At 39.4% G+C, this 27,767-nt stretch overlaps 1 protein-coding gene across 4 annotated transcripts in view; it reads right to left on the minus strand.

The window, feature by feature from the left end:
* The window catches only part of PIK3CB (phosphatidylinositol-4,5-bisphosphate 3-kinase catalytic subunit beta), an 86,125-nt gene that overhangs the window by 37,135 nt on the left and 21,223 nt on the right, over positions 1-27,767 (minus strand). For 2 of the 4 annotated variants that reach the window (XM_035132808.3, XM_035132809.3), the window contains exons 2-10: positions 24,127-24,266; positions 11,457-11,640; positions 8,982-9,207; positions 7,143-7,366; positions 5,477-5,659; positions 4,894-5,055; positions 4,539-4,625; positions 2,387-2,638; positions 606-702 (exon numbers count right to left, since the gene is read on the minus strand). In XM_035132808.3, coding sequence (XP_034988699.1) covers positions 606-702; positions 2,387-2,638; positions 4,539-4,625; positions 4,894-5,055; positions 5,477-5,659; positions 7,143-7,366; positions 8,982-9,207; positions 11,457-11,609 — 1,384 coding nt within the window. In that variant the 5' untranslated portion in view covers positions 11,610-11,640; positions 24,127-24,266. Of the gene's footprint in view, positions 1-605; positions 703-2,386; positions 2,639-4,538; positions 4,626-4,893; positions 5,056-5,476; positions 5,660-7,142; positions 7,367-8,981; positions 9,208-11,442; positions 11,641-24,126; positions 24,267-27,767 lie in introns of those variants that run through there. The other 2 variants (XM_088670814.1, XM_088670815.1) reach the window with 2 other exon arrangements.

The raw sequence follows: 27,767 nt of genomic DNA on the forward strand, positions 1-27,767 counted from the left end.
CTCTTATAAAAATACCAAGATTCACTTTTTGCTATGTTCTGCATTTTAATAGAACCTCAAATTGCAAAAAAGGGCAAAATGTTTAGTCAGCAGGAACTGGTAAGGATCCATTGAATTAATAATGCCAATTCAGTCTGTAGTCATGCAGCGATTATCCTATAGAATGCCTACTATTCCAGACCAAGTTATTTCATGCATTCAGCCAAAGCTGCACCTTAGCTCCAAGCCCATTTCAGAGGAGTTAAGTGAAAAACATTGGAGTCAAAATTTTCCATAATAGCGCTTTTCCTGCACTAAGAAATTTATTTATTTTACCTCAGGGTAACAATTGCATTTTTTATATTACGAGACATATTTCATTATCCATATTCTATCTGTGTTTTATAACCATAATCATTATCTTCATGTGCTGAGGAGACACTGAACTCTGTATTACAGGAAGTACTGAATGGATTGTGATCTGATGTTACGAAGTCTTCATTCAATTTCAGAGGGGCTTAGGTGGAAGCCTAAGCAAGACAGCCTCTCTGAAAAGGACAAAGGCTGTGCAATAGCACAGCATAGCTGATGGCACAAGCAGCTTCTTATCACAAATTAAGCCTTACCAGGAAATGACGACCAGCTGTACAGTATGAGGTCTCCAGTTTTCAATTGTCCTTTAAAATCAAACACCATAGTATTGACCCATGCGACAGGGTAGTGCTGCAATGAAAAATCATACTGTTTGAAGATGAGGCCATAGTGGATTCAAAACCTTAAGACAATAGAACAACACACACACACAACATACACAGAGAAAAAGAAGTTGTGATGTGGATTTGGAAAAAAATCCTAAATGCAATGCGCAAAGAGTTTTGTATAATAAGAAACTACTAGTCTGAACTATTCTTGAAGCTGAATGTCTACAAGCGTAAATTAATATATGCATTTCAAGCTAATTGCTGTAGTATAACAGGCATGTCCAACAGGCAAATCGTGATCTACCGGTAGTTCACGTCTGTGGTAGATCAGTGGTAGATCAGTAGCTCCCCCCAAAGAAGCACAACAACCTTGGTCCCCCTAAAAAAAGCTCAATAACCTGAACCTCCAAGAAACTGGCCTTGCTCATTCCTAAGAAAAAGCTCAACTTTGACCTGAACCTCCCAAAACAGGGCTTTCCTAAAAAAAAGCTCAACAACTTTGACCTGACCCCCCCCCCAAGTGGGTAGATCACTGCCAGTTTTTAACTCTGAGTAGATCGCAGTCTCTTGGGAGTTGGCCACCCCTGTAGTATAAGATGCTGGAACTAGATGACGGATGGGGTGCATCATATTAGGTGAATTATTTCTGCTGGAGCAGGGTTTCCCAAACAGGGGGGGGGGTCCCTCCAGTTGTTTTTGGACTACAATTCCTATAATCCCTAACCACTGGTGCTGCTACGGATGATGGAAATTGTAGTCCAAAAACAGCTGAAGACTCAAGTTTCGGAAACCCTGCTCTGGGTCATGAAAATAGTTTAGTGCAGGGGTTGGCAATGTTTTGGGGGCATGGGCTGGAGTGTGTGTGTGTGTGTGTGTGTGTGTGTGCACATGCACAAACTCCATTTCCAGTGCTCCCTGCAGTGTGGAGGAGGCGTGTGCAGCTTCCCATTGGCTGTAGGAGCTTTCTGCAGCCAATGGGAAACCGCCCAGCGTCGCGGAAGGTGGCACCCGCTCTGCTCCGCACCGGTTTAGCGCGGCGCAAGGAGCCGACCATGCGGCCGAAGGGGGTCCATGGGCCGGTGGTTGCCTATGCCTGGTTTAGTGCGTACAACACACATACACAACAACGTTGAGTGCAATTGTGTTTGTTATGAGAAACACTATGGAAAAGCAAGCAAAGCCTCAGCAAACCTGACTTCTATGCACAGTGTGGAAAAACTCTTGAGAACTAGGCTGGACACAATTTGTGCAATATAGAATGCCAGCAGAACTACAGCAAATTGAATGTATGCTTTTTAATGTTTTCCCAACATGGCATTTATTATCCTCTGGCAGAAAGCAATATGTGAGAATATATATATATATATATGCAAATAGTAGAAGTGAGAATGAAGTAGAAAAAACAGTGAGGCAAGTCCTATCCCCCTGTTTAAAAATGAATAGCACATACTCAAGTATGTGTGTGTGTGTGTGTGTGTGTGTGTGTGTGTGTGTGTAAATCTCTCTCTCTCTCTCTCTCTTTGTGTGTGTGTGTGTATGTATGTGTATATATATATATGTATATGTGTGTATATATATCAGCATATATCCTGACTTTCAGTCTGAAGTTTAGAATTTTAAAAAGCTATGGAAATGAAAAGTATGCAAAACACATGCAGAGACTTCCCAGTACAACGAACAGGAATGTAAAGAAACGAATCCATTACCACTTTGCCAGCTTTCCTAATGGTCTGGTATTTGGACGGATTAAGTGTCTTGCTTGGATTATTTTTTTTCTTTTTATCCATCACAGCGTAGACCACAAAGCACAGCCTAGCCATTCTTGGCAAATCACAGACGTTGATATCGAATTCCAAGGGTTCGTTCCAAACATGGTCATTTCTCCCAGATATTTCTGAGCTTACGATAGGTTTACAAAGGAGCTCAGTTCCATGGAAGAGACCAGCCCTGACATGAACCTGCAAGAGAGACATGACAGGGAAGTATCCAAACACATTCCAGAGAGTAAGGATTATTAACCTAGAAGTATTTCCTGCTTAGAAAGAAGGCAAGGCAGCTTTGGAACATTTGCCCTAATTAGTGTTCTTATGCTATGTGCTAGAGTATTAGCTACACTGAAGATCTAAGCAATCTGTGGGTATTGCCAAGGAAAAATGATGGTAATTATTTTGCTTTTCAGGACTGGGCACAAAGTTTGCCAATTAGGAGAGTGGATGGTGTCAAGAAGCATAACTAACCTCACACATATATTTTTGCTTATATTTCTAGAACAGGAATGATAATGACGATTCAGGATGCCTTTGAATCTTTGGAGGCAATCATTACAACTGGGAAATGGTTCGGATTTGTTTTTGAATTGCAAATTTGTATGCACGTGATTATTTTCAAGTTCATATAATTGGCACATGCCTTAATATTCTATACTGTGTCCTAATGGAGTGGTATTCCTATGTAAACATAACTTTTTTAAAACAACAACAACATATTTCTAAAGCTGGAGTCCTTTCTCTTTAATATATTAGTGAACTTTTGGGGGCTGTCTAAGGTACCTTTGCCGAAAAGCACTTTTCAAAATAGTAATACAAGCAAAAAAGTTAGTCACTCACAGATTTCCTTCAGAGCTTATGGAATGGGTTTTAGCCAGAATTAATGCTAAATGTGTTTTATTTCTGACAAATCTTTGTGGCAAAACCTTAAATAGCAGTTTAAATGAAGCATTGAACACTGTTTTTTTCTGAAAATGTAGACAAAAACTTGCTGCACACATCATTGTCCCATTTTTTAAACAGATCATTGCACAGTCTCTCTTTCTCTCTCTCTCTTCTGTTTTCAAGAAGAAAAGGATTACTAGGATTATAGATATGCATAATTTCTGCAATATTCATCCAAAATAACAAACATGGAAACAATATTATATATTAATTAATTGATTGATTGATTAGCTTTGTATACCACCCTTCATCTGTAGATCTCAGGGCAGTTCACAATATAAAAATACAATATAAAAACACAGATTACATAAAACGCAAAATGGTAAAACATGTTTCTTAAAAATAGCTTTGTGGCATTCTGCTCCTTAGCAATTACTGCGTTTGTCTCCCTTTCAGTATATAAAAACTTGAACTGATTTTTGTTCAAAACAATTTGCCCTGAAAGGTCAGTGAATTGTTTTAAACACCATGCCAGTCATGCCACACTATGAGCCCATTCATATTTTTTTTGGTCTTCTCCAGCTGAAAATTCATTCATTCACTTAATTGTATGCCAAACAAACAAGGGAAAATGCATGCCATTCTATTTCACAGGCAAAATGCATAGGAAGGGGTTTGTGCAGTAAGCTCTTACATGTTACAACCTTGGTTTAAAATGCATTCTTTTTACAGGAAATACCATTTCATTTGCTTCTACGTTCAGCATCTTCAGTGAACTAAGTACAGAGCAAAATGCTTAGTGGAACCAGATTATACTTGCAAATCATTTAAAAGTTGGAAATTCATCTGAACATTTACAAAAACATTTACATATTAATGCCATAAAATTAGGAATATATTTCAGTTTCAGTTAAATTTGCAGATTGAGTAAGAGTTCACATATCACCTTACGTCATGATATTTCTGTCTACATAAACATTTTTCAAGACAAGTATCATTTAGCGTCGCTCTGTAGCTTTTGATTTACAGCTCAGCCAGAGATTCAAGCCAATTCCCAATTGTAATCATGTAGTCATTTAGACTACTGGTATTTAAATTAGGCACTTGTTTATTAAATAAGCAAATCACATACAGCCTTGACAAACAAAGGAAATTTGTTAAGACGACCAGCAGAAACATCTCTTGTATTGGGGAATAATTTAGTTACCTTAGCTGTCTCTTCTGTGTTCAACTTGTTGCCATTCACTAGGACTACCTTGAAAGGATTGTTAATATCCCACACACTTTGAGTCAACTGTTGTAGAAAGGAAACAGCCATGAGAGATTTCCAGGCTTTGTGAGAAACACATACAATTCAAGATCATGCTGCTTAAAAAATAGCCCTGCACTAAATCAAATCTAATGTCTCTCTTCTGCAAAGAATGTTTCTCTTTTGCCAAGAATGGCTTATGGAGGTAACAATACAAACATTAACTGTCAACTTTAAGCTGCATTTTTAAATGATTTGCTTGTACCTTCCAGACATGAATGCAACAATTCTTAAAATGAATGAGAAAACTCACACGTGTTTTTTTGGGTGGTAGAGGAACAGGAGGGTTGCCTGGTTTTCGGTTTATGGCAGCTTCTATAGCGACCATTTCCTGATCACACATTTTTTTTATGGTGCTGCATTCAACAAGAGTGAGCTGAGGAAGGGCTCTGCTCATCACACAACGATGGATATACTGAGAAAGGAAGAGAGGCAATGAATCTGTTATTTGCATGCTGAAAATTAAACATGAAGTCCTTAAAGCATGTTCTATTTAGGTCCATATATATACTTCAAAAAAGCAATGAACCAGTCAAGCACATCCACACTTAAAAGATTTGCTGCAACTCTTGCTTCAATTTCAAAAATGTTTCATATTTTTGGGTGCTTGGGCAACAAAGCACCTAGAACAGGTATAGTAGAGCAAACCACAGAGTTCACATCTGAATTGCCCAATTATATATTTCTTCATGTATGACATTACCAAAGAAGTAAAAAAACAGACATCTTGGAAGAAAACACCAACGTTCCACCCACTCAATAGCAGATTATTTTTTAAAGTCACACCTCCTAAACAATCATATCGCTTTAAAAGAAAAAAGAAAAGAAAAGAATACCTGGAACTGAATTAACGGATGGTCCCCAAAAACATATTCCAGTCTTCCACTAACTTGCAGAACATAGTCAGAAGGATCAACTTCTTCATCTTCTCTTCCATGGATAGTCAAACGTTTACGAATTGCTAGTTCATTCAGCTTGATAGGGTTTATATTAGGAGACACCTGAAAACTAAATACGTCCTGTTAAAAAGAAGAAGTAATAGCTATTACTTTCAAGTACAAATGAATATAAATAATTCATTTTACTTTAGAGAATTAAAACCCGTCTATCAGCCATATAACTTTAAATAAGAATATTTCCTGGTTTATATAAAAAAAGAAACCTAGTAGGTGTAGGTACCCATTGTACTATTTAATACGCAATTGTGCAAGATAAAATACATTTCTTTACATGAATCCTCATCACAGGGTCTATTATGTTGTGCACAAATGCTTTTATAAGAGTACATACAGAACTTATTTTTTCGAACACACTGAGAAGATGCAGGAATTCAAAAGCAATTATTTACAAATGCCTGCTTTCATTTTACATTTTATGATGAATATTATTTTTTTGTCTAGAGGCCTATTTATATAGCAGCCTTCTGGTAGCAAGCCAAACCTAGCAATGGAAAAATCGTAACCATAATGAAGAAGTCTGTCAAAATCAATTCAGTATTTTCTCTGTTTCAAAAGTTATCTGTTTCAAAACAGCTACTTTCCCTGAAGTTAACTGTCAGATACAGAGGCCCTCACAATTCAATTTTTTTAAAAGGAGACCTTCTTAAAACACAGTGTTTCTATAGGGAAAAAGACATTTATAAAATGTTCTAAACACTAATGTATGAAGGTCAAAATAGTCTTTAGATTAATGGCATACATTAAATCTCATGCTTTGGAACCCTTCATGAAGATGACTCAGAAACTTCAACTGGCCAAAAAAGCAGCAGTCAGATTACTGACTGAGGTTCAATTTAGAGCTCATATAACCGACTTTAAAACTGCTGCCACTAGTGGACAGATCATTTCTGGGTCCATTAAAGGTGCTCAAGGTAGTGTTTAAAGCCCATAACAACTCAGGCCTACAGCCATCAAAACCTATGCAAGATGTCTATTATCTCTGTTTGGACTCTGTTTAAGGCCCAACGAAAGAATTGTTGCCATTGTACCACATGGCTAACTAAGTGTTACAAATACAGTTTGCCACTGTATAAAGTTAATTTTTTATTGACAGCTGGATTAGACTTGATTTTAACAGTGTATTTATTTTATATACTGTTTACTTGTATATCTGTACTGAATATTTATTGTATTTGTATATTTGTACTGAAATGATTGCATGGCAGACAGTATATAAATAGGTTAATAAAGAAAGCAAACAGTACTGCAAATAGGGCAGAGACCACTGGACATAGATGTTACACACAGAGGCGTTTATATAGGGTACATAGCCCCCTCACCCTCTGCACTATACATCTAAAGCAGTATCATACTGCTTTAAACAGCCATGGCTTTTACCAAAGAATCCTGGGAGCTGTAGTTAGTTAAGAGCTATTAGAAGACACCTATTCATCTCACGGCTACAACTTCCTGAGTGTTTGACAATGTACATTTTGCGACTTGCAAGCAAGAATTACTTGAGGCAGTTGTGGAAGTGTTTTCTAACTATGGCCAATAATCCTACCCGGCAGTTGTCAAAATGAACAGCCACAACTAGATTGCCACCATAAAGTTTATCTTGGAGGTTTTCCTGTGTTGCTGGCTCTAGGTGCGGTGGGTAAGTGTACTTCAACCAGCCCATCCAAGACAGCCCCACAAGTGACTGCATCTTCTCTTCACTGATTAGCCGCATTTTAATCCGGAATTCTTTGACTTCTGGGTCTTGTAGAGCATCGAACTCATGGAGGCCTGAAATGATTTAATTAAACAATACATATTTTTAAAAGTGTCAGAGGAAAAGAATCACAATGCACCACATGGCCAACTGAGGTTTACTCCGAGTAGACCTATTGAAATTAATGGGCCTAATTCTGTTATAGACAGACACTAATTTCAATGGGGCTACTCTGAGTAAAATTTAGCTGAACTTAGCTAAGTTAGCCCCAAAACTTAGCCCCAAAAGTTGTTTCTTCTTTTAGTGTTATTACATGAACCAATTCAATGCCACATTTTCCATTAAAAACCCTAACTCCATTAAATAAATTGTGTGTGTGTGTGTGTGTGTGTGTGTGTGTGTGTGTGTGCGCACGCGCGCATTCACAGCTGTCATTTTGAACTTTCCGTGTAGAATATTCTGCTGAGGAAGCCTGATAATTTATTTTTATTTTATTTATTGATGTAGGCTGCTCATTCAAAAGGTTATGAATTGTTCCTTACGTATGCATAGTACAGTACTGGAGGTGTGGGAAGAGGAGCATTACATTTTCCAGAAATACTTTAGTAATAACTTCAGTTGTATTTGCCATTGTCTAAGGTGTTTTAAACATAAGCCTTCACTGAGGAGCACGTGGCATAAAGTGCAGGTCAAGCAGGTTTGAAGAGGAATAACAAATTCTACCCAGAGAAGTACAAAGAACCAGAGAACTTGCTTTGTTCAAAACGAGGAAAATTGCCCAGTCATTCTTTTTCAAAATAATCAGTTACAAAAATCTAAAAAAGAACTCTGTGCGTCAGTAGAAGCCATTGTCAGCGCAGACAAGTTAGGGTTCAGTTTGCTGTTGAAAGCTAAACAGAACTTGTAGATATTGTGCCAGGAACTAACAACTGCCCATTGTTTCTGATGGGAAGCATGGCCTGCCTATTGATTATTTTTAATTTCAACATAAAATACATCATTCCCTTTGCAAATTGCGAGCATGAAAAAAATGATTGTGTTAAAAATTCAGCAGCAGCTGACTGCATTATGTCTCTGGGTACCAGCTGCTGGGAATTGCAGGTGGGCAGAGTGCTGTTGTGATTATGTCCACCTTGCAGCCTTCCCACCAGGCATCTGGTCGGCCTGTGAGAACAGGATGCTGGACCAGATTGGTCACTGGCATGATCCAGCAGGGTCACCTTATATTCTTATGACTTGTAGATTCTGATGGTGAAAATAATTAAAATGGGTTTTTAAGGAAAGCATATCCGGTTACTAGGAGTTCTTTACAGTCCAATTACTGGGTAGTGTACATCCATCATACCTTGTATGCACATCATTAATAGAACATTATCACTATCCAACATTTGTAACATCCTAACACTGAAACACATATAATTGATTTCTGAATGCCTTCTTCCATATGGTATTTACTCTTAATTATGATGCTATGTAAAACTATTAAAATTTGGGTGGTTTTTTTCATAGTTAATTAGAACGAGGGATACACATTCAAGGACAGAAAATGGTCATGTTAGATTTTATTTGGGGTTAATCTTAGTATAGTTAAGCCCAGTCCTTTTAATGCTTTTGGGCTAACTTTAATCCACCTCAATGCTCTTTTGGTGCTGTATCTCCCTATCCACAGCCAAGAACACCAATATTTACCTTTTCCTATGAGGACACCTATTTTAGAGTCCAATTTTTCCCCTGGGTTGCAGCTTCTTGTAATTAGTTGAAGGACAGGAAGGAACGGTCTAACGTCACAGAGCCTGCGTGTCTCATCTTCCAGTTCTTCACGTACCGCTGTTTGGTTCACACAAGAGAACATATAGGAGTCGATCTCCATAAGAAGATGAAACAGAGGGTAACTCTGTGCTTCCTTCCATAATAGCTGCAAATAAGCACAGAGACTTTAACAGTAGAATGCTTTGTTCACAAAACCCACTCACTGGAAAGTAAGACCTCTGTCAACTGTACGCACAGCATTAGGTAGGTGTTTCTGTATCACTCATGCAAGCCCTTACTTCAGCTTAAACAAACTTCCTTCAATCAAACACAGCTGACTCAAGCCTCCAGAGAATAGTGGTGGGTCATTCATCTATTTTAAATTAATACAGCCATTGTTTTTTAAAACTAAAAATCCTAAAAATCACTGGTCCTGAAAGAAAACTAGTTCTCTCTGCTGTAAAGACTGTCCTGGAACAAAGTGTCAGGAGTAAAAAGGTACACTTGTCACTGTATTTATTCATGTTTTAGTAATGAAAACAAGTGCTAAGGGCTGGGGTGGAACTTCTGTCCCAAGGTGGTTCTTCTGCATTGTTTTTTTGACTGCTGGTTTGGCAAGATTATTGTAGAGTTTTGGCCACAAAGCATCTGAAAAAGGACATCAATTTCAGGCCAGTTGTAGAACTTATGGACCACTAAGATTTCTGCATCTATCAGCCAGTAAACTAGTTAAACAGATGCCATCTCAGCAGAAAAGAATCTGCCTGACTATCTTCTATGTCTACTAGTAAGAGAATATGTACCAAGCAGATTCCAGGGTTCCCAGGGCCCCATAACACACTACTGGTGGTGACCGTTTTCCATGGGGGTTCTGTTCCTGCCCCCCCCCCACATTGGCGGAGCACAAAGAAATGTGATCTTCCCCATTGTACCCCCATTATGCCCTGCCCCACTCCCATTATGTGCCATTACATTCCTGTCCTTTCCTCTTCTGGGTCCAAAAGGACCCGCACATTGGCAGTCACACATCAATTGGATGGGTGCAAAATGGTCACCTGCTGTACTTGTGAATGCTTTCCTGTAAAGTCCATGGGGGTGACAAGAACTGCATTTAGACATAAAGATTATTGCATTAACTTTCCTGGTTATAATGCTAGCACTTCTGTCCTGCTTTCTAAAGTTCCATTTACACTGCAATACTTGCTGTGGTTCGCATGAGTGGGTTTGATGTTACATCGAATTGTGCCATCATATGTGTGTGTGTTTCCAGGGCCGTCCTTACCTGGGGGTGCAGGGCACCTGGGCGCCAAATTCTGGGGGGCGCCAAATATTTTCTGGAGGGGCACCAAATGTATACCTACTATATACTGGTCCCTCTTGATCAGCGGCAATGAAAAGCAATGGAGCAAAGATCTCCCCCCCCTCGTTGCTCTGTTACACTGTAGCGGCAAATATTCCCGACTAGTCAGGAAACAAAAGCTCAACAACTTTGAGTCCCCCCCCAAAAAATGGGGGGGGGATAAATTAATTTGGGGGCAGTGGGTGGATCTTTGCACCCCAGTGGCACATATGAAGAAGAAGAAGAAGAGTTTGGATTTGATATCCCGCTTTATCACTACCCGAAGGAGTCTCAAAGCGGCTAGCAATCTCCTTTCCCCTCCTCCCCCACAACAGACACCCTGTGAGGTGGGTGGGGCTGAGAGACTTCAAAGAAGTGTGACTAGCCCAAGGTCACCCAGCAGCTGCATGTGGGGGAGCAGAGACACGAACCCGGTTCCCCAGATTATGAGTCTACCGCTCTTAACCACTACACCACACTGGCTCTCTATGCTAAAGATGGCCCTGTGTGTTTCTGTTCCCCCATGATTCCACCATGAAAACTATGGGAAAGAATTGTATGCTGGAATACCACCCCAAATTTCATCACATGGCATGACCCATGAAAACCATGGGGAAATTACACCACAAGATTTTCCAGGTAACTAGGGTTGCATTTCTCTGGAAGCGATTAACACAGAAATGAACGCTAAAATTTCCATAGATTTCCATAAATGTCCCTTAATCCATGTGAAAGATCACAAAAAGTGCAGAGATAATCAGGTAAGGAACCATTGGGAAAATTGAATAAAGTACTATCTGAATGCAGCCTACTTCTAACATACTTACAAGAATCTAAGTGATGTGCACACTTGCATGAAAACAACAATGAGATGATGCTCATGCAGAAGCTAATGTTTTATAGGGATCTGTCCTTCCAACCAGACCGCTAAGTCATGTTTCACAAAATTAAGTAAGGTTACATACTCAGGAATATTATTGTAAACACTTAAATTATATGAGAAGCAAAATGCACTTCAATGAGATGTAGGTAATAGACACTTTAAGAGCAAGCCAGTTTTACCTGTTCTATATTACCTGTTTTATAAGACCGATAGTGGCATCACGTGGGACATCTAGACTGATGTAAATTCCAGTAGGAAGCAGGAAGTCCACAGATATTAAGCCATCAGCTGCTATCTGTGAATCTACTGCCCAGATGTCTAGGGCATCTGCCATGGCAGGAGGCATAATGGACTTTAAATCTCATAACCATGTGGTCCTACAAGAAAAAATAAGTTAGAATAATTTACTATGTTTACTTCCATGGGACTGCTTTTAAATCAGAATCAAATACTATACAAACATCAAAGTGTACCAAACAGTGGCACCAACACTCACACAGACAAAGTTTATGAGAAGACGCTGCCTTTTTAGGCATGACTTCTGGTCAGAGCTTTACTTAAGTTTGTCTAATGTAGGGTAAGGGAGGAATAGGGAAAGAAAGAACTGCAATATTCTGAAGGGTGTTTTTCGCATTTAAAAAACTTCCAGTCTAGCAGGCATTTGGAAATGAGTTCTAGAAGGCAAAAAAACAACACACACAATAGATTGCTATGCTAGTTCTGAGCTGTGATTAGAAATATTTGTAATGGAGAGACTTGTCCAACTGTGAAATTAGAAGAAAATACAAATTTTAAGTTAGAATATTTTGCTCAGACATTGGGGGGGGGGGGAACAGGCACAAAAGTGTGATTACGAGATGTGCAACTAGTAAATAATAATCCCAGAAGGTCAATTTTTTTCTGCCATTGAATCAATAGTTTAAAGATAGCCCATCCCCAACTCCCATTTTGCAATGTCTGGGTGCACAAAATACATCTTATAATTCATGTTCTAGCCCAAGGTGGGAATTTACATTTACAAAGCTCAAGTACAAAGCCCTCTTGGACACATATTTACATGGTCCACTGGATTCCAGCATGTATGAAACAATGGGTAGAAAAGGGAGAATATCATAGTAGCTCTCAAATACCTAAAATCCTGCTATTTTTTATATATAGGAGTCGGAAAAGCAGAGCAGCAATTGGGTGCTCTAGAGATACTTGCAGAAGCACGAAAGGAAATAGGTTTCAATAGGAACAGATCAATTAACAGTTTAGCAATGTGTACAGGGCTAAGTTTACACATGCAATAAAGAGGTATGGAAGTGGCTTCAAACTGCCAGAGAGCGTAAGGCTGTGTACACAATACCAACTTAAAATACAGCAGTGGGAGCACAGTGGATGCACAGGACATGGGAGTGTAAGCCCAAATTTCCCTACAAAGTAAGCCATTCATGTCAGAAGCTTACCCTCATCCCAGGAGTTTTCACCTCATTCTTGCAAAGATGTCACAATGGACATGGCGAAAATCATTGAAGCCTTGTGGGAAGTGAATCCCATGAACAACATACCACACAATCTCTCTTCCATTTAATGGCTTTTTTCAAGTGGTGATCATGTCATAATGTCGTGTATGGATTAGATGTAATCCTATAAGCAATCCCACTCTCACCATGTGACATTTGATGCCTGCAGTTTTAGGACTTGGGAACTGTTTCAGGGGGTTAAATGTTTTTCAGATGTCAGGGCCACTAAATTAGTACACAGGCTGAAAATCACAGGTTTGGGAAAGGAAGAAGTCCCTAAAGAGCAACAAAAGCCTGAACCAAATATATTCCTCTTTTTTGTGAGGATACCATTTTATAAACTTCTGGTTTATTATTATATTGTGCATTCGATAGGAAGCTGCCAGGACGGAGGAAGTGTCCCAGGTGAATATCAATTTGCAAGCGTTCAAATCAAACTAGCATTCGGGTGTGTGTGTGTGTGTGTGTGTTTCAATATGCAAATACTGTACAACAACTGCACAGTAGAAAGGAATGAGTGAGCATTTTGTTTATCAACGAAACAGATTAGCTTATTTCAGAAATGACATCCAGTCACCATTCTAATTTGTGCCACTTGCGGACAACATAAAGGTCAGAGAAGTGCAAAGTATTTATACAGAAAATGGCACTTGTCACAGCCATGAGACTGCTATGAGAATGAATCACAGGCCAAACTGTATAATGCAAGGCGATGCCTGTGAATGACTAACACTCTCACATCCAGCAGTTGAAATAATGCCAAGGATCCATCTGTGGCAAATAGTTACATGAGAGGAATTTTAAACAGCCCCCAGCAAAAGGGGGGGAAAGTTTGTATGCAACTATTTATACCTAATGAGCCAGTTCAGACATCATGATGAACTATAGTTCACTGTGATGGGAATGAATGTTAGTGTGCCTTTGGATCTCACACTCTCCTCCACCACCACCAAGTGCAAGAAGATAGGCAGGTTTTGCTTCCATTATGCTTCCATTAAAAATAATAATAATTTAACTGCAGCTTGTTGTTTTGTTATCTTTAACTATTGTTTGTTTGAAACAGTACAACTTCTAAATCATTTTGATGAAGGAGAGTATAAAAATATTTTAAATAAGAAAGTTGAAATCTGTAGAGTTGATTTAAATCTGTAGAGTAGAACTGTAGAGTTGGAAGGGACCCCATGGGTCATCTAGTCCAACCCCCTGCAATGCAGGAATCTCAGCTAAAGCATCCAAGACAGATGGCCATCCAACCTCTGCTTAAAAACCTCCAAGGAAGGAGAGTCCACAACCTCTGGAGGGAGACCATTTCACTGTCAAACAGCTTCTACTGTCAGAAAGTTCTTCCTGATGTTTAGTCAGAATCACCTTTGTTGTAACTTGAAGCCATTGGTCTGGGTCCTACCCTCCAGAGCAGGAGAAAACAGGCTTGTTCCCTCTTCCACATGACAGCCCTTGAGATATCTGAAGATGGCTGTCATATCATATGTAATAGGTAAATGTGACAGGCAAATTTAAAAGTGTTGGTAGAAACACACTTTTTGTTTTGTTTGTTTTTATGTTTGTAGTTTCTGCAAGTACATTTTCTTGCGTGTTTATGCATTTATATACAAAATAGTATACAGTTTATATATAAAACAGTAGCTTGGAACTTTGCTATTTTAACTTTTGCTTGAGTTGCTGCACTTGATGATGTAAACTCACCTCACATTTTAATGTAGTAGAGAATTATTCTACATGACGCTGCATTGAAAAACTGCCAACTATTCCTATTAAACTGTGTATTTCTTTTTTAAAAAAAGTGTGTTACTTTTTTCTGAAGATACCATAATACATAATAATCACATTTTCTACATAATTTGTGCTTGTGAGTTGCAGTATTTGGTAGGGGTGTCTATCATCTCCATGTACAGTTCAAATTACGAAGCAAATAGGAGTGACTGCATTATTAAGAAGGTATCTCAAGCTGGATCAGGGACTTGCTAAAGTTGTTCTGTGAACTCAGGTGCCCCCAAACCACTGCCTTTTTCCATTTAAAGTGACCAAGCTGACTAGAGAAACACCCTAAAATTGAGTAGGGGTGTGTGTGTGTGGTCAGGGTGGGGTGTGTGTGTACTCTTTCATTTTGTTGAACAGGTCTATGTTTTAACCACAGTGATCGATTTTCACAGGGCACTCCAAACACAGTGATTTGAGGGAAGAGTGTTGGTGCCCTTATGTATCACTGTCTCTTTCATAACAGTTTAAAAATCAATACTTCTATCAATTTGTGTTCATTCTTTGTTTGTAAACCTTTAAGAGAGCTCAGTATAGGATCGTTCCAGGTTCCTTTAGTTCTGTTTCCGTTTTCACGTGATTTATTCGTTCCTTTTTATTTCAATCCCTTTCTGTTTTCCAACAAATACTTAAATTATTTTTCATTCCATTCTTTTTTTTCTTTAGGCTTCTGCAAACTTTTAATAGTCTCCATCCCACACAAAATGCCTTGTGTATTGCTTTTTATTCATTTTTATTCATTTAAAATGTTATTTCTTCCAGTTTTAGTTTGCTAGTTCAAGGCTTCATTCTCATGCCTCCGGTTTTAGGATGCCTGCTATTCCATTACATTGAGACCTTCCTGGTGAGTATTATTAATTTCTATTAAAGTTTTCTCCTCCCTTTTCTAGGTCTAGTATCTTCACATACACAGAGACATACTCAGCTACGGCAGCTTGTCCCTGAAGTACAATCCCAGCTGTGCTGCTCATTGCCAACCCATCATTACCCAATTATCCAGGGGCACCACCTTGTTGCCACTATTTTCCAGACTGATTTCTATTTAACCCACCACCACAAGATAAAGTCTGCCCTTGCAGGAAAACCACCACACCTATTCTACTGAAAGTGTCAGACTTTGGGATGTAGCCAATGCTTCAGCTCTTTGCATACAACATAATTTCCCCACCTGCCCCCTCCAGTCCCCTCTGTACCCTCAAAATCAGCACTGGAGGGCTGGGGAGAGCAGGGACATAAGAGGAAACAAAAGTCCTGCATTGGATACAACTCTTTATCCCTTCAGAGGGGCCAATAAATTGCCTGCAATTCTGTGAAAAAAATTAAGGGTTAGAAAAATATGTCAAGATTCCCTGCACACACATTTTTTTAAAAAAACCTGCAGTTTGGCTTGTTCGGGAAGAGCTCTGTTGCCTTTTCAGATTACCTGTTTTAGTCAATAGGAGGGGAGAAACAGGCTTTTGGATTTAACAGATATGAGGCAGACTTGAATAACAAGCCAAATCAGAAAGACAGTGGATTCAACACAGTTCAAGTTGTTTTGTAACGCTACAGATACAACGTGAATATTGTGGCTGGTGCACACCACCAGTTAACAGAATGCCATTTTAAGACAGATAGTGAACTGAATAATCTCTGGCCCCTGCCGGGTCTAAGGCTTAGATCACAAGGCCACAATCCCACGTACGCTCACCTTGAAGTAAGCCCCACTGAACACAGTGGGACTTTCTTCTGAATAAACATGCACAGAACTGTGTCATATGTACTATGGCCTAGTTCCTGGGGTGTTAAGTCCCATCCAGTTCAACAGAAGTTCCTAGTTAGGTATAGGAAGCAGACTTATTATGCCAAGCCATTGGGCCATCTAGCTCAGTACTGTTTATTGTTGATTGGCAGCAGCACTCTGGGATTTCAGGCAGGAGTCTCTACCAGCCCTAACTGGAGATTCCAGATATTGACTCTATGACCTTCTGCATGCAATGCACATGCTCTCCTATTGAGCTATGGGCCTTTCCCAAGTGATCAGGCTTGTAAGAGGCTGTTACTCCAGCATGGCTCAACAATGCACTGTGTTTACCGGAAGGCATTCTGAGTTTCACAGTGGAAGAGCTATACACTGTTTCTCTGAAGGAGGGTATAAATAATTAAAAACAAAATGGCTTAACATTGAGCGGAAGCTCCTGCCTTTGTTCTGCACATCCCTTTTAAAGTACTCTTTAGTTGGCTTCCTAATTATTCTATTAAGAGTATGCATGGCATGCTCAGTAATTCGTAGCGCCTCTCATTTGCTCTAATATAATAGAAAGAGATGCTGTAATGCCTTTTGGAACAGCATGCATCTGTATAGGTCAACTGCAGTTCAGGGGGTCAAGTTGTCAATGAATCAGTGTTCACAATACTTATCCCAAAAACTCACATGCTCCATTGTAAAGTTGATCTTAATAAGAGTTTCTTTTCCTGGCACTTTGTACCAATTTTCAACATGACTACCTGACTCAGTCAGTACTGTAGTCTCAGCACTTTTCTAGCAAGTTGTAACTGTAATTAAATTTAAGCCATAATAGAATCTGGGAATAAAAATGGGGTAGAACTGGGGGTGGGGCGCTCACCCCTATTGATGTACATTTGGGGATAAAAGTGGACTCGGAAAGGTTGGAACGGGAAAGTCGGAATTGGTTATAATTATGGGATATTAATTAGATTGAGTATTTTTCTTCTTTCTTTTCTTTTTTGTTCTGAATTTTCTTTTATTTTTCATTTTTGTATTTTTCTTCTTTTTTTCCTTTTTGCAATATTGGCAATATAAAAAATTGTTTTTTTCATTCTGTATTTCAAAAATCTTTCAATAAATATATTTTTAAAAAAAGTAATTAGGAGGAATTCTTCTTCAACCCTTATCAATGCTTTCAAGTATGTTTCATTACAAACCCTGATATTTCAATAAATGATCACGGACTTTAACAACCACCCTGGAGAAACTAACATACATAACATTAAACATACTGTATATTCTTGGTAAATGAAATGAAGTGACTAGCTATTTAATACTTCAAGACCCTGAAGCAGTTTTGTTGCGCTGATGAAATTGGCGGATGAAATTTAGAACTATTAATAAATATTCTCACCGTTGCTTTGCTGTCATTTGGGAAAACTCTATTGCTCCCTCAATTTCCAAATAGTATTTTCAGGATTAAACACATTTATTGAAGAAGTGCATTTGTTATATTCTGGAACAGGAAATTTCTGGACAAGGTGCACCTTTGTTATTTCTTCTCTATGTTACAGTGTTTTCCTACATTGTGCCTCTTTTGTATTTTTCTAATATTAAAAACATTACACCACACATTCACACTCCTTCTATAAGCAAACACTAATGAAGAGTAGAAACAGTAATATAGACATTCAATACTTTTAAATGAAATATTTTCATTCTTGCTACATTTCATAAGCTTTACACAGCTGCTTAGAAGAATGACAGTGTGATTTTGTGGTCAGAGCTGAATTCTGCAGGGCAACTTGATCCTATACATGCTTACTTCGATGTTAATTCCCACAGAGTTCAATGGGACTTACCGGCACTCTCAAAGTAGTATGCATAGTACTGCAGACTCAGTCTGATCACTGAATTGTTCAATATTAGCAAAGCTTGCTGTAGTCAAGAGAATATTTGCTTTCCTGAGCTATGAAAGACAGCCGCTAACAGGCCCTTCTGCACCATTACACAGAATATCCCCTTCCTGGAGAGCAGTGAAGTTAGCTGGCAAGAAATCATTGTTTGAATGTCTGTGGCCACTCTGTCTTTCTCCCTTTATTTGGAGCTTCTGTGATACACGAAACCTCGCTCAGGAGCAAAATACAGTGGAAGCTGTACCACAAGTATGTTTTTCAAGACTTGTAATATTTGGACAGGATAATTCTTATTGAAGAACATATTTATTATACGGAAGAACTGTGAAAGTACAATGTTTGGAGATGTTAAAACAACCACTAGGAATGGTTTTTATTCCATCCAGAAACTTAGATTTCGCACTAACCAACACTGAAGAACTTATTGTGTAAGCCTGTCTTTGACCACATGCATTTATAGAATGTATTTAAAAGATTTTTATCCTCCCTAACAAAGATTAAGCTGGTGTGGCATAGTAGCCAAGAATGCAAGCTGGGGGATTGTCTCTCAAATCCCACCGCAACTCCTAGGTAGAATGAAGTAATAGTCAATGTTTCTCATCTATAAAATGGGGCAGTGATATTTACCTACGTTATAGGAGAGCCCCCCACAATCTAGTGCCCTCCAGATGTTTTGGACTACTACTAGCCACAGAATGGCCAATAGCCATGCTAGCTGAGGCTGATAGGAGTTGCAGTTCAAAACATCTGGATCCCCCAGGCTGGGGGTGGTGGTGTATGGATTTCTGAGTACATTAAGAGTACTCAACACCCCAAGTAATATAAATATGCTGGGCTTCCGGGTTCAGCGCCAGCGCCGATCGGCGGGGTTTCGTCTCGTCTCCGAGACGGCCCGTCCCTGCTAGGAGTGGGGAGGGCAGCGAGAGCGACGCTGCGCCCCTTAGAACCTCGGGAAGGGCGTCCCGGGGGCAATTTGCTCGGCACAGCCCCAATCCGGACTCCCCAACTCTTCGGTTAGCTCTAATAAGAGCTCCGGAGCGAGGAGGGTAGAAGTCGTGGGGGCCATTTTGAGCGGCAACGTTATTCTAGCAGGGAGAAGCTTCAAGCCGAAGGCGGAGAGCGCTGGATTCTTCCGAAAATAAAACGATTGGAAAAGACTGTAAGTAACCTCACGATTTGGATTATAAAACAATTTGGATCTGGGAGAGAGGGGAGAAAAGAGGAAGCCACCCCCCCCACGGCAACAAAAGAGACAGTAAATAGAAACCCGAAGCCATAAACAGAAGATTTGCAATTCAAAAGGATCCCTCAAAGGCATCAAAGAGAATCTCCCCTTTGATGCAGGGTGAGAAGGGGAGAGAGACTGTGGTTTATGACTGCCCTGCTGCAAGAGGTAAAGACTGAGAAAAATCTTTCTTTTCCTCGGGAGCCGGCAGCCCAGACAACCCAGTGAGTTGATCAGGATTTATGAGTCAACTTTTATTTCACTTTGTATTTCTGGATTTTGTAGAATTTCTTCTTTGGTTTAAATGTTTGTGAAATGTGAGTTCGAACTTTATTGTTAATAAGACTTGAAGAATGCAGCCAGCTTGTTAAAATGGAGTCGAGAAAATAAACTGTGATCATATTCCACCCCACGTGACAAGTTTTGACCTTGGCAGGATTGAATTATGTCAACAAAAAAGTGTTCCCCTGAGTTCCAGCGGTCTGTTTTGACCTTAATGTGGGAAACAAGAATAGAGCTATGTCAAGAGGAGACACAACGGCAAGAGTTACAGCAAAAATTTCAGATGGTGATGGCAGAATATGATTTTTTAGGAGATGAAGCTTTTGACACTGAAAAAGATGAATGTGAGAATGACAATGATGATGACTGTGATTTGGAAGGAAAGGATGAAGATGAGGACTGTGATGATTCAACACAAAATGAAGCACACCACGAAAAAAATGATGACTTTACTCTACAAAAAGTTGGATGGAGTGCCCTGCTTTTGAGGGGGGCACAATTGGTATTATTGGAACTCCAGAACGCCCACAGGGAAGAAGGAAAAAATATGCAGAGAAGAGAAGAAATTCAGGGGTCCTGTATGGTGGCCTGTATGGCAAAAGACTGTAAACAGGGGGTGGGGTGAAGGGAAAGTGATGTTGTGATTATATGGATGGATTAACAGGTTTATAACTGGTCTGCTGATTATGGAATTTGCTGGATTGGGGGGGTGGAGCCGGTAATCGGGGATGTAAGGTTAAATTGAGAATAGTTATAGTTTTAAAAGTGAATGGATTTTGGAAAATGTGAAAATATGGAGGCTTATAGAGGGAGAAAAAATTAGGCACGGGAAGATAAAATGGGAGTTTGATTTTTCAGTGATTTGAATATTAGATGAAAATGTTAACAATTGATTTATAAGTTGTATAAGATACAAAGGCGTATTTTTATAAAGTAAGAAACTGTTGCAGATGATAAAAAAGGGATGAAAACCGGGGAAGGGGGGGAGGGGAAGCCCACAAAATATGGTTTTACAATCATGAATGTAAGAAAAATTTTTCTGTTTTGTATTGTTTTTTTCTCTTTTTTTGCCCTTTCTTTTTTTTTCTTTTTTCCTATTTCTATTTTTCTCTTTTTTTGGTATGACAATAGATGGTTGGATGGATGGCCTCCTGCGTACTGCCCTGGTTTGCTGGAGCTCCCTGGTGGCAGGGGGGGGGCTTTGGGGTCAGGGGAGGGGGAGGAGGACAGAAATCCAAGCATAAAATGGACCATCTCTGACTGTTCACATACATGGGATACTTCTGTGGCAGGGGAGGACCCATGTGGGTGGGTAGGAAGGAGGTGGAAAAGGTGTTTATATATGTACCGTTTTTTTTGTCTTTTTTGTATTCTGTAAAATTAATAAAAAGTATGTTTAAAAAAAAGTAATATAAATATGCTGAGTATTACTATTATTGAAAACATGAATGGCTTATAAATGATTTTCATGAAGTCTATTCTGTTCTCATACCATCCACTGAAAAATAAACAGGAATTTGACAGTTGCGATCAATATCTCAACATTTAGTTCAGGCATCCCCAAACTTTGGCCCTCCAGATGTTTTGGCCTACAACTCCCATGATCCCTAGCTAACAGGACCAGTGGTCAGGGATCATGGGAATTGTAGGCCAAAACATCTGGAGGGCCAAAGTTTGGGGATGCCTGATTTAGTTCTAACTACCATGAATACCAAGAACATTCCTATTTCTTTGTTCCTTTATGTGCCTAGTATTAGGTCCCAAGTTTCACTTTAGCGTATACTCTCTGACATCTATCCCCGGTGTTACACACACACACACACACACATTTCCTGGTTCTTTCAGTTTTTCAGGGGAGGAAACCCTGGGAAACAGCCCGTTTTCCCTTAAGTATTAACCAAGTTTTCAGGAAAAAACTGGGGGGGGGAATAGGGGGGTGTAGTGTTTACCCCTCTAATTTTCTCCCTGGAGCTTCACATCTCTCCCACAGGCATGTTATAACTGCAAGCATCTTCAAACAGGAACACAAGCAATTGCTATCGACAAATACCACTGCACAGCAAGGTCAAGCGTTGGGTTAAGACCAGCAAGACCCAGGCACAAATCTACACTTGCTCATTAGGTGATGTTGGGCTAGTCACATATAGCCCTCCAAACAGGGTCACTGGTAGCAGAAAATTGGGAAAGGAGCAGAACTATGTACCGGTATGCTATCTAGAGCTTCCTGAGGTTCAGGTAGAGGCAGAAAAAAAATATTTCATTTTAAAGGGGGGGGGTAGTCACAGAATGCTACTAAGTTCTCCTAAGAGTTGATCGACTGAAATAAATGACTCCAAGTTAGTTCATCTACGTCAATGGTTTCACACTGAGTAGGTTTAGCATTTAGCATTGGTGCAACCCACTGTTTACCAGTATCTAATTTGTTTTTGTAATTCACACAAGTAACAAGTTTGTTGTTTGTGATCTTTCTTTCTATAACTTTAAAGGCTTTTTAAAAAAAAACCTTGACCACTCCTTTTTGACTTATCAAATGCCCAATCACTGACCTTCAAGAAGCAAATCAAGAAGGGATTTTTTTAAAAAAGGAAATAGATAGTATTTTCTTGATTTTGCTTATCAACACCTACATTTACTGGATTGGAAAGGTATCCAATATGCCAACTGATTGAATGGGGGTCCTCAGTAATTAAGAGCCACATAATTCTATTCTATTCAGGCTCTTTAAGTGCCATAAACAGATAAGAACAATGTGCCCCATAAGATAAATCAATGCTGAATGAGGAAAATGCATTAAAACAAAAACAAAAATGGGTAAATGGAGAATTCAAACCAAAAAAAGCAAACAAGCTGCAATTCATTACTCAGATGCAGAAAAGTATGAGCAGTAGTTATAAGACAACACAGAAAACTTATTTTATCCTTTAGCAGCTTGCCTGAAGTAGAAGAAAACCATTCCGCTATGTATCTTTTATATACCTTGTGAGTTTTGTTTTGTTTCAACTGAAGGGTGACATTAAAATAAAACAAAAACAAAAACAATTTAATCATAATCTCTTCCCCCTCCAAGATTCCCATTTACAGATGCCATACAAGAATAATCAGGCCTGATAAATATCAAGTTCCTTTAATGACTAATAGGATGAAGGGGTAGGTGGAACTATGACTGTCCAGAACACTTCCTGTTTACAATTACTCACAAAATCTCAGGAGCCTAGATTGGAACAGCTGCTTAGCTAGGTCTGAAGAATGAAGGTATCCAGTATGAGATTTCCTGCATTGTGCAGTGGCCTTACAATGGGTCTTACAATGGGAAATCCAGGTTCATTTCTGCAATCAAACATCTATCCACACAAACCCAGATGCTACATGGCAGACACATAACTGTCTCATTTTTGTTTACTGGGAACATTAGTGGGAAATCAACTTTAGCCGGGTGAGGTCTGTAGCCCCCTGCAGTTATTTTTTCTTCTCAAAGTATTGGGAGAGTTTTGCAATGTGACACCTAAGCCTTCCCCAGATGTTGTTGGGCTACAACTCACATCAGACCCAGTGAGAAAGGCCAATAATCAAGGATGATGGGAGTTGTAGTCCAACAACATCTGGGGAGCCGGATCCCTCATTCTTGATGCAACCTCTATTTTGTCTAAGATCTACTGAACTCGGGCAAATTGTTTCAGTGCAGACAAATGTTTAAGATAATTAACACAATGGTGTTTTGCCTTAAACAGAGTTAAATTTACAAAACATGTAATAAATTCATGGTTTTGCTTGCCAGAATAAGACCTGTCCCCATGGGACGAGAGTAGTAAGCAAGGCCAGCATGCCACATTTAAAACAGTGACGCTAGAGAAGACCTTACACATGACACAGAGGTAAACCATGGTTAGCAAATACACTTTAAACCATTATTCCACATCATCGTTTGTGGTTAATGATAATTGTTGAGGACTTATTCTTACCTACATGAACTGCATAGGGTTTTCTAGATCTGAGCGAGAATTTTAATATAACAGAAATATGCCCAGTATCCAAAGTCTTAAGTTTTTAAAATGACAGACACAAAAGTCCTTTATGCGCATTTGTTCTACGCGTGTGAAGGAAAAGCCAACCCTGTCTCCTGAGTGTTCAAAGATGAAAACAGGGCTCTATGAACATATACCTGCATGCACAAAGACACCTATACAATCAGGGGATCTTATCACAAAGGGTCTGTGTTCAAGGAGCCTCATTCCCACCCACGTCTTAACATACAAAAGAAAGGTTTCACCTGCTGATGCAAACCTGCTCCCCTCCCTGTGTGTCTGGAGAGGAAACACTGAGTTTAGGGTTAAACACTCTACTTTTTCCAACAGAGCGTGCATTAAGAGCTGATCTATAATGACAGCTACCTAGACTTTTCCTCTAAGCATGTTATTAAGAGATAAATAAGTAGCATAAGTATGGAATGGTACCTTGAAAAAGGAAGAGCTTAAATTTTTGCTTTTTCCCAGTGAACTCTTCTAATTTCATGTTGGCTATGTAAGCTTATTTGTACAAACCATCTTTTCTCCTGGTTTCCTTGGAAGGCTCTATCAGATGATCAAAAGTTAGCCTTTAAGAAAAGAAGAAAAAGAAAGGGGAATTGGCATATTTTTAAAATAATTACATGAAATGAAATTTTAAATTATTAAAACTCCAAATTAGCCCTTAATAAACACACATCCAGCCAAAATATTCTCCCTGCACATTCCACAGCACAACATCATGTGAAATCTACACAATTTTACTGTTAATAACAAAACAACAACAACAATATATTCACTAATTTATAGGCTTAGATTCAGGAAAGCCAACATAGTGCTCTTCAGATGTTTCTGGAACCCAGCTCCCCTTAGGCTTGCTCTGGCATAGACAGTAAGTGGCGCTGCAGTAAACTATTCAACACAGAGAACTGAGTGCTACAAAACAACCTGAATGACAGCTCTGGCATGTCATGCTCCTGAAGGAAAAGGACTGCTAAGTTCTTACCTAGAGCATGTCCATATACAGTACATTCAAAGCAACAGTGGAGAACCTCTAGCCTTCCATATGTTGTTCAGCTACAACCCCCGTCATCTCTGACCATTGGCCATGCTGACTGGAGCTCTGCTGAGGGGAGTTAGAGTAAAACAACATCTAGAGGTCTACAGAGGTTCTCCATCTCTGTTCTAAAGGCTCTAAAACACAAAGCCTCTGTGCCTCCTGCCCTCGTATTTCATGGATGCTTTCGCCCACCTGCTATGACTGTCATGGCTCTACATGGTTCTACTACAGCAATCTGCAGTGGGATGGATGAGGAGATGACCAGCTGAAAAGAGCAAAAGATGCAGCAGCTGCACACCCTCTTACAGTATTAGAAGTACAGACACTGTATCAGTCCAAAGCTTTGCAATCCCAGGAAGGAAGGGACTGTACTTTGCCTTAGGTTTGTGGTCAACTGCAAGCCTAGTACAGTGGTACCTCTGGTTAAGAATTTAATTCGTTCCGGAGGTCCGTTCTTAACCTGAAACTGTTCTTAACCTGAAGCACCACTTTAGCTAATGTTAAGAACTTCCTTATGACCTTTTAGCCTATGCTAATAACATTAAATACACAGGATCAGTTAACAGGAAAGGAAGGATATTTCCCCTCTGTTTTTTGGCAGTCTGGCTCAAATATTGGGTTATTATCATCAGCGAGGGTACAAGAACTAGGGTACAAATCACTGCTTCAGCTGTAATCCATTACCTCCGAGTCTACTTATAAGTGCCACCACCAAAATCTCCAGTGATGGCAATGGTAGACAGCAGGTAACTTATTGATCCACTAACAATGAAGAACATTTATTTATTGTTAAATATATAGTCAGTGACGATTTCAAATGGTGGCCAAGTAGATATAAAATCTACAGAAGAATCCTACCAAAAACAAGTTTCAACAAGTTCAATGCGCTTTCTCTCAGAGTACAAGACTGCAGCCCTAATTCTTTGCATAACAGGTGCTCAGACTGCAATTGCACTTGTGTCTGCACTGTTGCAAAGCAAACTGTTCCACCACAGACCGGACCTGCATCAATAGGAATTATATAGCATCACACCACCTGTACAGGGGATAATTCATCTGATAATTATATAGCATTTTCCCAATCAATGTAGCGCAGACACCGACATTACAATTTATACCTCAGGATTACCAATTTATATGGGTCAGTTTTCCACTGACTTGAAGCACTATGCAGATCGCACAAGTTGGTTGTGCAATTGTAGGCATGCAACATGAAACCCCCACAGATTTGTACTACTGAACAAACAACCTAACTAGTAGCAGACTTTACTAGTTACAGCAGATGGGGAAACCTGTGGCCCTCCAGGTGCTGTTGTACTACAATTCCCATCATCCCCAACCGCTGGCCATGCTGGCTAAGCCTGATGGGATTTGAATCCAGGACATCTAGACAGCCATGGATTCCCCATCCCTGAATTACAATATGTGGAAGAGTGGTGCAAGATTCCCAGTCCTGCCATCTCTCACCGCCACTGCGAATACAAGTCCAGTATGAGTCAAAGATTTTAGACAGAGGGGCTGTGACCACATGTAGCAAATGATACTCCACAAATCTTCTCTGTGCTTGTTTGTTTGGAAATACATGTTGCTGTTTCCATCCTCCACCACACTGGCATGCACATAAAAGCACTCGCATGCGCGCGCACACACACACACACATCCTCAAACACTCAAAATATGTCTGAATAATCCATTCAACACAGAACACTCCAGCAAGTCAAAAAAATCTCAAGTACGAAAGAGGAAACAAACACCTATGGTAAAATCAGTTCTCAATTTCCTACATTCCTTCCCAAAAGAAAAGAGAGAGAAAACCCTATATAAGTAAACACATCATATCATGGAACACAGTAGCATGCTATTAATATTACACTTGTATTGCAGGATAAAATGTAAGCATTGCTGAAATCTAGCAAGAACTGGCATTATTTTTCATTACCTTCCACAGGGATAAAAAGCTTCCAGTCCATAAAAACCATTTTAGACTAGTGCAGCAAAAGCTTCCGCAAATAGGTTCTGCTGCAATCCAACACAGCGGATGAATTCACAGCTACCGTAGCTTCTCCTTGCCAAAGGAGAAAGCACTGCAGTCTCTTCTCTACCTTACAAAACCATCCTGGAAGTTAAACTGAAAATACATCTGAAAGAGCCAGTGGGGGAGATGAGGGACTAAGCATTAAGGGCTGAAATTCTAGCTCTCAGCACAAACTCCACCAATTTCCATGAGGCTTACATAACAACTAAAAAAAAAAAGAAGTCCAGGAAAGATAAGGGGCTGAAACTCAAGCTTTAAAGCAGCAACAGTTTCTTTTTCCGTGTTCCAGGGAATGTATTTCCTTACCAGCCAATGAGATCACATAATTAGAATATGAAGGGATTATTTCTGTAAGCAACAATAAACATTTCACAAGAGTAGGAAAAATGAAATACCATTTAAAATGGAGGCACTCAGACACAACTATTTCACATATGCCAATAATGTTTTCGTAATTATTTTACATTCAAAAAAGAAAGGAATACCTAGCTTTCTGGCTGCACATACCAACTGTACAGCGGAAAGATTTGATATTTTACTACATTATATAGTTAAGACACATCACTGGTTTTGTTTTAACCACCTTTAGCATTTCTTTACTGATTACTATATATGCAGCACACACACACACACACACACACACACACAGAGAGAGAGAGAGACAGACAGACAGACAGACAGACAGACAGACAGACAGACAGACAGACACAGATGCAAACATGCATCACTACAGCTAAAAAGAACTCTATAGTTTATCCAGAAATAATCCAAAATTACCCCTACACCCCATAACCAGAATCAATTTACCATCTTCACCTGCAGTTTTGCAAAGACTACAAATTCTAATAACATTTTCAGAATGAAACTTCTATTTTCTGTTCTCTGTGAGATCTTTCATAGAGCCTTAATTCACTGCTACATTTCCGTTAACATTTTGAAATCGTTTGTGGGCAACGTACCGTAGTTTTCCCTAGTTCCCTATTTATTTCCTGCACT

Source organism: Zootoca vivipara, chromosome 5 (assembly GCF_965207765.1).
Source record: "Zootoca vivipara chromosome 5, rZooViv2.hap1.1, whole genome shotgun sequence".
NCBI lineage: Eukaryota > Metazoa > Chordata > Lepidosauria > Squamata > Lacertidae > Zootoca > Zootoca vivipara.